This window comes from Musca vetustissima, unplaced genomic scaffold (genome assembly GCF_032173495.1).
Source record: "Musca vetustissima isolate MV318-11 ecotype Yass unplaced genomic scaffold, APGP_CSIRO_Mvet_v1 utg9238, whole genome shotgun sequence".
Classification (NCBI taxonomy): Eukaryota; Metazoa; Arthropoda; class Insecta; order Diptera; family Muscidae; genus Musca; species Musca vetustissima.
The window spans coordinates 26269-37333 of NW_026888385.1; the positions used below are offsets into that span (position 1 = coordinate 26269).

At 37.5% G+C, this 11065-nt stretch overlaps 2 protein-coding genes across 2 annotated transcripts; one reads left to right on the forward strand and one right to left on the reverse strand.

The window, feature by feature from the left end:
• Window positions 1-1566: 1566 nt before the first annotated feature.
• On the reverse strand, window positions 1567-3194 carry LOC133336215 (chitinase-like protein Idgf1). The gene is made up of 3 exons (XM_061544499.1): window positions 3074-3194; window positions 2489-3016; window positions 1567-2366 (listed from the first exon to the last, which is right to left on the reverse strand). Exons 1-3 carry the CDS (start codon window positions 3192-3194, stop codon window positions 1567-1569), a joined length of 1449 nt encoding a protein of 482 aa, XP_061400483.1.
• A 4443-nt stretch (window positions 3195-7637) lies between these two features.
• On the forward strand, window positions 7638-10834 carry LOC133336216 (chitinase-like protein Idgf1). Its single transcript, XM_061544500.1, has 4 exons — window positions 7638-7650; window positions 7772-8143; window positions 8216-8323; window positions 10176-10834. Exons 1-4 carry the CDS (start codon window positions 7638-7640, stop codon window positions 10832-10834), a joined length of 1152 nt encoding a protein of 383 aa, XP_061400484.1.
• The last annotated feature ends 231 nt before the right edge of the window (window positions 10835-11065 follow it).

The following is an 11065-nucleotide window of genomic DNA, read 5'->3' on the forward strand; positions in this document are numbered from 1 at the left end:
TAAATCTGAACCGATTTTCACGAAACTTTGCACACATCATTCTAGACCTTATTCATTACGCTGTGTCAAATTTCGTGCAAATCGAAAGATATATAGGGGCTTTGGTACACAATTTACCTTAAATCGGACGAAGATATATATGGGAGCTATATCTAAATCTGAACCGATTTTTATGAAATTTTACACACATCATTCTAGACCTAATTCATTACGCTGTGCCAAATTTCGTGCAAATCGAAAGATATATAGGGGCTTTGGTACACAATTTACCTTAAATCGGACGAAGATATATATGGGAGCTATATCTAAATCTGAACCGATTTTTATGAAATTTTACACACATCATTCTAGACCTAATTCATTACGCTGTGTCAATTTTCGTGCAAATCGAAAGATATATAGGGACCGTTTACATTAAATCGGTCGAAAATATATATGGGAGCTATATCTAAATCTGAACCGATTTTTCCCAATTTCAATAGGGTTCGTCCTTGGGCCAAACAAATGAGCTGTGCCAAATTTCATCCAATTCGGATCATAAATGCGACCTGTACTTTGTTTACAATTTAACATCTACAGACGGACAGACGGACAGACGGACGGACGGACGGACATGCATAAATCGACTCAGAAAGTGATTCTATGCATATTCTCAAAAGGAACCATGGGTCTATCTCGATTATTTTTGCCTGTTACAAACATATGCACAAAGACATAATACCCTGTACCACAGTGTGGTGAAGGGTATAAAAATCCACGCCTTGTGTGGTTGGATCCCTTTCAAAAATATTCTTTAAAAAATCCACGCCTTGTGTGGTTGGATCCCTTTCAAAAATATTCTTTAAAAAATCCACGCCTTGTGTGGTTGGATCCCTTTCAAAAATATTCTTTAAAAAATCCACGCCTTGTGTGGTTGGATCTCTGAAAAAATATTCTTTAAAAAATCCACGCCTTGTGTGGTTGGATCCCTGAAAAAATATTCTTTAAAAAATCCACGCCTTGTGTGGTTGGATCCCTTTCAAAAATATTCTTTAAAAAATCCACGCCTTGTGTGGTTGGATCCCTTTCAAAAATATTCTTTAAAAATCCACGCCTTGTGTGGTTGGCTCCCTTTCAAAAATATTCTTTAAAAAATCCACGCCTTGTGTGGTTGGATCCCTTTGAAAAATATTCTTTAAAAAATCCACACCTTGTGTGGTTGGATCCCTTTCAAAAATATTCTTTAACAAATCCACGCCTTGTGTGGTTGGATTCCTTTCAAAAATATTCTTTAACAAATCCACACCTTGTGTGGTTGGACCCCTTTCAAAAAATATTCTTTAAAAAATCCACGCCTTGTGTGGTTGGACCCCCTTCAAAAAATAATCTTTATAAAATCCACGTCTTGTGTGGTTGGGTCATTGAAAAAAAAATTCTTTAAAAATACACGCCTTGTGTGGAAAAAATATTTTAAAAAAATGGCGCTATGATGCTTCAGAAACTCTATTGGACCCAAATAGATGTATTGGACCCAAATACACGTTTCTGTGAGTTTTATTTTAAAATAATGTATTCACACATCAATGATTATTCAGGAGCAAAAATCTGCATAAGGTGCAAGCCATTGGATAATTTCTCCAAAGCCGATTGTTGCCTATTCGATTTTCTTCGTACTGCACCACTAATAACTTTCATCCCTTTAGGTACTGATTTGGTTCGAGGTTGTATCACGGATATCCCTAGAATGGGTTGCTGCTTTGTAGCTTTTAACGTCTGATCCAATGTCTCTCGAATAGCTCTTAAAATTGGAAAGTCATTCTTGTGACAGCGACCCTTAAAATCATCACGGCTCAAATCATAGACTACCATACCACCCAATGACTTCTGCATGGCATATCTGACTTTGGTGGCGGCAAATTTCGGACCATCATAACTAATCCAAAGGCCAGTATTGTTATAATTGGCAGGACGAAATGCATAGTTACCATATCGATCCGTATATTCCCGCATGGGTTGTTGATGCTGTTTTCGAGTTACCAGATATTTACAAATGGTCGGCCAACTAATGGAACTGTTGCCAATAGTACCCCTACCCTTTGTATTTTCGATTATAGGCTGACCATTAATTCCCGATTCGATAGTTACTTTCCAGGCTTGACCATAGGTGGCTATACCCAAATTAAGTTTCGTCGATGGGCAACCATTTTGTAGCCAATAGTTGACTTGAAAATCCACATTGGCATAGGGTAAACGATTCTGTTGTGGATTGAAGTAAAGCGGTGCCGAATAATCTGCCTCGCTGGGATTCCGCTCGGGGGTATTAAAATCGAAGGCGAAGAGATTTATGAATTTGAAGTTTCGATGAATTTCAGCAACATCAAAATAAACTAGGAGGAGAAAAAAATTCAAAAAACAATAATTAAAAACCCAGACTTCCATGGGCCGCTAAGGAATCCCGAAAAAATACAGACACTTATGGGTCCCTCTCGAAAAAGTGTTACAAACTTACCACTTGAGTTAACATTCGGCAGAACGGTCATGGTTAGGTCCAAGTGCTTTATATCGCATGCCTCTTTGAGCTCTGCTATAAATTTACTATAAAAGTGGCGATATTCATTCCGTTTATCTCCAGCGAACATTCGATTGACATCGTTGAGAAATGCCGCCATATTTGACTCCTCTTTGGGTTTATTGCGTGGCAATGGAAAGGCCAAATCCACACCATCAAATTCATATAATTTCAATATTTCCATTGTCCGTTCAATGAATTTTCCTCGTCGATGGTTATCCTCTTCCAGTAAATGCAAATATTTTAATGAATCCTGGTTATCTTTGGCATCACCATCACCACCAATGCTGAGGTAGATTTTCAGCTGAGGATAGGCTTTCTTCAACAATTTCGGTTCGTAGACTAATTGATGTTGTGGGGGAAAACGAATGTCATAGGTCTTGGGAACCAAATGAGCCGAAGCGTACACCAAATGAGTGCAGTGGGCAGCACCCTTTTTCAAATGCTTAAAGGTGAAATTTGAGAATCCTGGAAAGGATATTTGTTGAAAAAAGTGCATTCGAATTGAATATATTTAAAACATACCATATCGATGAGAACTTTCTACCTCATAATAGCAAACCAAGTTTTTGTTCGAAGTTGTTGCAGCACTTGTAATTTGTAACAAGTACAAAAATATTTCCAGTGTGATTAATAGTTTTATCATCGCGTCAGTATCTAATACGTATCGTCGAAGAAACCGATTACGACTGATGGATAATATAAAATTTGCAGAATACATTTTAATCTTTATTGACCACAGAAAATTAGTCATGAAGCGATGAGGGTAATATATATTTTTATAACCAATGAATAATGAACAATATTCATAAAAATGTTTAAAAAATATTTTTTGTAGAGATCCAACCACACACGGCCTGGATTTTTTATTGAATATTTTTTTAATAATATTTTTTCAAGAGCTACTCAAGGCGTGGGTTTTTAATGAATATTTTTGCAGTAATATTTTTTCAAGATCTACTCAAGGCGTGAATTTTTTAATGAATATATTTTCAATAATATTTTTTTAAGAGCTACTTAAATCGTGAGGGTGGCGTAGGTGATGATAGATACCAAGCAAAGGCTCTGATTGGCTTTAACAAGGCGTAGTTTCTTGGTCCCTCTTTCATCTCAACTGTGGACACTGACCTCCCCGTGGTGCCACCTGGGGTAGCTATTTTCATCAGCCGATGAAATAGTGAGGTAATATGTGCCGCGAGTTCACCCATAAAAACTATAAAAAACCAGTAAGGAAAGTAGTAAAGTCGGACGGGGCCGACTATATGATACCCTTCACCACTATGGGTATATTAAACAGTACTATTAACATGAAATATATATGGGAGCTATATAGACCGATTTTCTCGAAACTTGGCAGACATCACTCTAGGCTCAATTCAGTACGTTATGCCAAATTTCGTGCAAATCGAAGGATATATAGGGACTTTGGTGCACCATTTATATGAAACCGGACGAAACTATATATGATTTTCACGAAACTTAGCAAATTGCCAAATTTCGTGCAAATCGAAAGATATATAAGTACTTTGTGGCACCATTTACATGAAATCGGACGAAACTATATATGGGAGCTATATCTAAATCTGAACCGATTTTCTCAAAACTTGGCAGACATCACTCTAGGCTTAATTCAAAATGGCTTAATATGCCAAATTTCGTGCAAATCGAAAGATATATAGGGACTTTGGGGCACCATTTACATGAAATCGGACGAATGGGAGCTATATCTATATATGGGAGCTATATCTAAATCTGAACCGATTTTCTCAAAACTTGACAGACATCACTCTAGGCTTAATTCAGTACGATATGCCAAATTTCGTGCAAATCGAAAGATATATTGGGACTTTGGGGCACCATTTACATGAAATCGGACGAAACTATATATGGGAGCTATATCTAAATCTGGACCGATTTTCACGAAACTTGGCAGACATCATTCTAGACCTAAATGATTAGGCTGTACCAAATTTCGTGCAAATCGAAAGATATATGTGGACTTTGGTGCACCATTTACATGAAATCGGACGAAACTATATATGGGAGCTATATCTAAATCTGGACCGATTTTCATGAAACTTGGCAGACATCATTCTAGACGTAAATGATTAGGCTGTACCAAATTTCGTGCAAATCGAAAGATATATAGGGACCGTTTACATTAAATCGGTTAAATATATATATGGGAGCTATATCTAAATCTGAACCGATTTTTCCCAATTTCAATAGGGTTCGTCCTTAGGCCGAATAAGTGACCTATGCCAAATTTCATCCAATTCGGATCATAAATGCGACCTGTACTTTGTTTACAATTTAACATGGACAGACAGACGGACAGACGGACAGACGGACAGACGGACGGACGGACGGACGGACATGCATAAATCGACTTAAAAAGTGATTCTATGCATATTCTCAAAAGGAACCATGTGTCTATCTCGTTTCCTTTTGCCTGTTACAAACATATGCACAAAGACATAATACCCTGTACCACAGTGTGGTGAAGGGTATAATGAGTTGAGGCGTCGGGTTAGTTGCCCACACTTGGAAAAACCAACCTACTATAAAAAAGCAAAGAAAAAGAAAACCAAACCCACCTAATGTTGACGAACCCCGCAAATGGAATGTGCGCACGTTGTACAGAACAGGCACAGTGTCCGCTTTGGCGGATGTACTCAAGAAGTACAAAGCCGACATTATTGCCTTACAGGAAATGCGATGGAAAGGGACTGGCGTAAGTAAATCAGATGATTACGCCCAGTATTATAGCTGGTGAACAGGATCATAAAAGGCCTCGTCTCCAGATTCACTCCAGTAGAGGAGCGAATCCGTATAAAAGCGAAGTTCTTCTACATCATGCTGGGAGCTTTTAGTGTCGTAATAATACTGATCTGAAAAACGTAGCGTATAGGGCAACCCTTCAGACAGTAGCAACACGTCATGTGATGGAGAACTATCGGGAGAAAAGGAGAGAGGAGAAACGTATTTTCAGAAAAAAGAAGAAAGAGCAAGAAAAACGTGAGCGTGAGCAAATCGAGATGTGCAGGAATCAGAATGAAGTCCGAAAATTTTACCAACGAGTAAAACATCAAGCCGAAAGTTTTGGTGCAGGCACATCCTCCTGTAGAGATGAAGAAGGAAATCTGGTGACAGATACAGACAGCGTGTTGAGGATCTGGAAGGAACATTTTAAAAGGCTTCTGGTATCAAATAGTGGCGGTGAAGAAGATACCCCAGAACCAATAAGCGATGATGGGCAAATCAACCATTGACCAGATTTTCACTCTGCGCCAAATCCTGGAAAAGACCCACGAAAAACACATTGACACATACCACCTATTCGCCAATTATAAAGCCGCATTCGACAGCCCTATCCGTTCAGAAGTGTTTAAAGCCATGTCTACGTTCAGCATTCCTGCAAAATTAATACGGCTATGCAGGATAACTTTAAGTGGCACAAGGTCAGCAGTTAAAGTCGGAAAGGACCTCTCGGAGCCCGAAAGAGGATTCAGACAAGGTGACAGTTTGTCGTGTGATCTTTTCAACATCCTGCTGGAAAAGGTCATACGAGAAGCAAGGGTGAACAGAAATGACACTCCGTACACCAAACAACACATGTTACTCGTCAACGCCGATGACATCGACATGATGGGTCGAACATTTGAGAGCAGTAACAGCCACCTTTGAACAAATTGAGAATGATTCTGCCAAAGTGGGTCTGGCAGTAAACGGTGAGAAGACCAAGCTGATGACATCAATGCGCAAGACGTCCAGTAGAATCGGACCAACTATGGAACTTAAGAACTACAGCTTCGAGGTAGTCAAAGATTTTATATACCTTGGTACCGCCATAAACAAAACGAATGACATCAGTTTTGAAATTTGGAGAAGGATAGGGATGACCAACAGATGCTACTAGCAAACATCTCAAAAGCAAGGTCACCTCCCGCCAAACTCACACTCTACAAGACGCTGATACTACCCGTGCTGTTATATAGATCTCGAGCATGGGCACTTGAGGCAGCTCTTGGAGTGTTTGAGAGAAAACTTCTCCGAAGGATCTATTGGCCGATCTGCGTTGACGGTGAATATCGACGTCGTATGAACCATGAGTTGTACCAACTATTCTCGGACATCGACATTGTTAGACGTATTGAGCTGCATTGACTACGTTGGCTAGTTCATGTTGTTAGAATGGATGAAGATGACCCAGCCCAGAAGGCATATAAAAGCGAACCAGCTGATGGTTCACGCAGAAGGGAAAGGCCACGAATAAGATGGAAAGACCAAGTGGAAGACAACATTGCCGAATATCAAATTGGAAAAACTGCGCAAAAGACCGACGGGCCTGGAAATCTTTTTTAAGCTCGGCTTATGGAACGAAAGTTCTGTCACAGCTAGCTAAAAAATAGGTGCTTAAGTCGTGAATTTTTTTAGGATATTTTTCAATAATATTTTTTTCAAGAGCTACTTAAGACGTAGATTTTTTGAAGAATATTTTTTGAATGACCACCACAAGGCATGAATATTTTAAGAATATTTTTTCAATGACCCCCAAGAAAAAGAATATTTTTTGGAGAGAAATATCTATGTTTTCACATAACAACCAGACTCAGTCATTTTTTTCCAAAATCCTAACCTAGTAAATGTTCTTGCTTTCGGTTTAAATGAACCCCTTTTAAAAATGACAAAATAGCGCTATATTTCGTAATGACGTTTTCGAAATTTCTGTTTAAAAAAGCAACAACAACAACAACTACTTGATTACTCGTTTTCTATTGCGGAAAAAATTACTCAAAACAGATGATTTTTTTTAATATTTTTTATTTGTTTTGCAGTTTATTTTTATTTATTTATTGAGAAACAAGTGATAAGACCGAGATGATTGAGTCGGCCAACAAGGTTTTTTATTTTTATTCACCGTGTATGACTACAACTTGTGAGTGGCTGTTCAGTTTAAGCCAGACATTGCAAAAGATCACGTCGTTAAAAAAATACAAAAAAATAAGAACTGAGAGCTTCGAGAAAGACCTACAGAAAATGAAATTGTTGACAACAATTTTAGCGTTGCTAGCCCTGAGCCACAGCAATGGGGTTTGGGGGTAAAAATCACAAAAAAGGATTATTTGCTATTACAATGCCCAGAGTTCGTTGAGATCAGGTAGGACTTATGAAATTTTTCACACAAAAAAATCATTAATTTAATTTTTTTTCAAATTGTAGGTTTTGCTAAATTCCCCCTTGCCAGCCTCGAATATGGCCTGCAATTTTGCACTCATCTGATGTATGGCTATGCCGGCCTTACCCGTGAATCCTTCGAAATTGCCAGCCTCAACGTTGACCTGGATATGTTCCATTTCCGTCAAATAACAGAAATGAAGAAGACATTTCCCGATTTGAAAATCTTCCTTAGTCTTGGTGGTGACTACGATAACGATGAAGTGGATCCGCAGAAATATATTCATTTTCTAGAAGGTGGCAAACCGTTGTATGATAATTTCATTCGTAGTTCAGTGACCATGTTGAAAAATAATGGATTTGATGGTTTGGATTTGGCTTTTCAATTTCCACGCAACAAGCCGCGCAAGGTTCATGGCACCTTGGGAACATATTGGAAGAAATTTTAAAAATTATTTACGGGTAATTTTATTGTGGATCCCGATGCAGAGGTACACAAGGAACAATTTACGGAATTTGTGCGGGATCTGAAGGCGGGCTATGCAACGGCAAATTTGTCATTGGCTTTGACAGTGTTGCCAAATGTGAATTCTACATGTAAGTAACAACAACGAATATTTTTTTAGAGGCCATCGTAGGCGTGGATTTTTTAAAGAATATTTTTTTTAGAAGCCATCGTAGCCGTGGATTTTTTAAAGAATATTTTTTTAGAGGCCATCGTAGGCGTGGATTTTTTAAAGAATATTTTTTAGAGGCCATCGTAGGCGTGAATTTTTTAAAGAATATTTTTTAGAGGCCATCATAGGCGTGGATTTTTTAAAGAATATTTTTAAGAGGCCATAATAGGCGTGGATTTTTTAAAGAATATTTTTTAGAGGCCATCATAGGCGTGGATTTTTTAAAGAATATTTTTTAGAGGCCATCATAGGCGTGGATTTTTTAAAGAATATTTTTTAGAGGCCATCATAGGCGTGGATTTTTTAAAGAATATTTTTTAGAGGCCATCATAGGCGTGGATTTTTTAAAGAATATTTTTTCAGGCGTGGATTTTTTAAAAAATATTTTTTCAGGCATCCACACAAGGCGTGGATTTTTTAAAAAATATTTTTTCAGGCATCCACACAAGGCGTGGATTTTTTAAAAAATATTTTTTCAGGCATCCACACAAGGCGTTGATTTTTTAAAAAATATTTTTTCAGGCATCCACACAAGGCGTGGATTTTTTAAAAAATATTTTTTCAGGCATCCACACAAGGCGTGGATTTTTTAAAAAATATTTTTTCAGGCATCCACACAAGGCGTGGATTTTTTAAAAAATATTTTTTCAGGCATCCACACAAGGCGTGGATTTTTTAAAAAATATTTTTTCAGGCATCCACACAAGGCGTGGATTTTTTAAAAAATATTTTTTCAGGCATCCACACAAGGCGTGGATTTTTTAAAAAATATTTTTTCAGGCATCCACACAAGGCGTGGATTTTTTAAAAAATATTTTTTCAGGCATCCACACAAGGCGTGGATTTTTTAAAGAATATTTTTTCGTGGATTTTTTAAAAAATATTTTTTCAGGCATCCACACAAGGCGTGGATTTTTTAAAAAATATTTTTTCAGGCATCCACACAAGGCGTGGATTTTTTAAAAAAAATATTTTTTCAGGCATCCACACAAGGCGTGGATTTTTTAAAAAATATTTTTTCAGGCATCCACACAAGGCGTGGATTTTTTAAAAATATTTTTTCAGGCATCCACACAAGGCGTGGATTTTTTAAAAAATATTTTTTCAGGCATCCACACAAGGCGTGGATTTTTTAAAAAATATTTTTTCAGGCATCCACACAAGGCGTGGATTTTTTAAAAAATATTTTTTCAGGCATCCACACAAGGCGTGGATTTTTTAAAAAATATTTTTTCAGGCATCCACACAAGGCGTGGATTTTTTAAAAAATATTTTTTCAGGCATCCACACAAGGCGTGGATTTTTTAAAAAATATTTTTTCAGGCATCCACACAAGGCGTGGATTTTTTAAAAAATATTTTTTCAGGCATCCACACAAGGCGTGGATTTTTTAAAAAATATTTTTTCAGGCATCCACACAAGGCGTGGATTTTTTAAAAAATATTTTTTCAGGCATCCACACAAGGCGTGGATTTTTTAAAAAATATTTTTTCAGGCATCCACACAAGGCGTGGATTTTTTAAAAAATATTTTTTTAGGCATCCACACAAGGCGTGGATTTTTTAAAAAATATTTTTTCAGGCATCCACACAAGGCGTGGATTTTTTAAAAAATATTTTTTCAGGCATCCACACAAGGCGTGGATTTTTTAAAAAATATTTTTTCAGGCATCCAAGGCGGGGATTTGTTAAAGCATTTTTTTCAGTGAATATTATAGGCCTATATTTTTTAAGAATATTTTTTTATTATGTCTCTCTCTCTTTCTCTTCCAGGGTACTTTGATATTCCCAAGATACATAACCACTTCGAATATATCAATCTGTTCGCCTTTGACTTCCTTACACCAGATCGTAATCCCGAGGAGGCAGATTACACAGCACCCATCTTCTTGAAAGATGAACAGAATCGTTTGCCCCACTATAACGTTGATTTCCAAGTTAATTATTGGCTGACAAATGGTTGCCCGGCTAATAAACTTAACTTAGGTGTTGCCACCTACGGGCGTACATGGAAAATGACAACGGATTCACAGCTGTCGGGTATGCCAGTTGTACCGGCAACATATGGTCCTGCCGATGCTGGTGTTATGTCTGGTCGTGCTGGCCTGCTGAGTTGGCCTGAAATATGTGGCCTACTTAATAAGGCCAGTACGGCGGGTACATTCCGTGGAGCCAATGCTCCCCTGCAGAAAGTGGTCGATATCGATCGTAAATATGGCAATTATGCATTTCGTCCAGCCGATGAAAATAATGAACATGGTATTTGGATTAGTTTTGATGATCCAGATTTTGCTGGATACAAGGCAGATTATGCCCGGCAGAAGGGTATTGGCGGTATGGCTGTGTACGATTTGGGTTATGATGATTTCCGGGGATTGTGTACGGGTGCCAAATTCCCCATATTACGTTCTGTACAAAATGTTATTGATTAGAATAGTTTTTGTGTAATTTACATTTAGTGATTAGAAAAATAAATAAACAATTGTTGTTGTAGAGTAAAGTGAAAATATTTGAAATATATATTTGTTAAACCGTATAGCATGCTATTGACCTTTAAGTTGTTTCCAATAAAAATGTATATTCAAGATTATAGATTCAGGGTCATTTTCAAGATTAAATCGGGTAGTCTAGTGATAACATTATTAGTATGTAAGTGATGTGTG

What these genes read in the sequence shown, in the direction of transcription:
- LOC133336216 (XM_061544500.1), top strand. An exon ending in CAAGCCGCGCAAGGTTCATG is followed by an intron (nt 8,144 to 8,215) that starts GCACCTTGGGAA and finishes ATCCCGATGCAG; the next exon opens with AGGTACACAAGGAACAATTT. An exon ending in GCCAAATGTGAATTCTACAT is followed by an intron (nt 8,324 to 10,175) that starts GTAAGTAACAAC and finishes TTTCTCTTCCAG; the next exon opens with GGTACTTTGATATTCCCAAG.
- LOC133336215 (XM_061544499.1), bottom strand. Translation starts at nt 3,194, where the DNA reads ATGATAAAACTATTAATCACACTGGAAATATTTTTGTACTTGTTACAA. An exon ending in AGAAAGTTCTCATCGATATG is followed by an intron (nt 3,017 to 3,073) that starts GTATGTTTTAAA and finishes TATCCTTTCCAG; the next exon opens with GATTCTCAAATTTCACCTTT. An exon ending in GCCGAATGTTAACTCAAGTG is followed by an intron (nt 2,367 to 2,488) that starts GTAAGTTTGTAA and finishes TTCTCCTCCTAG; the next exon opens with TTTATTTTGATGTTGCTGAA.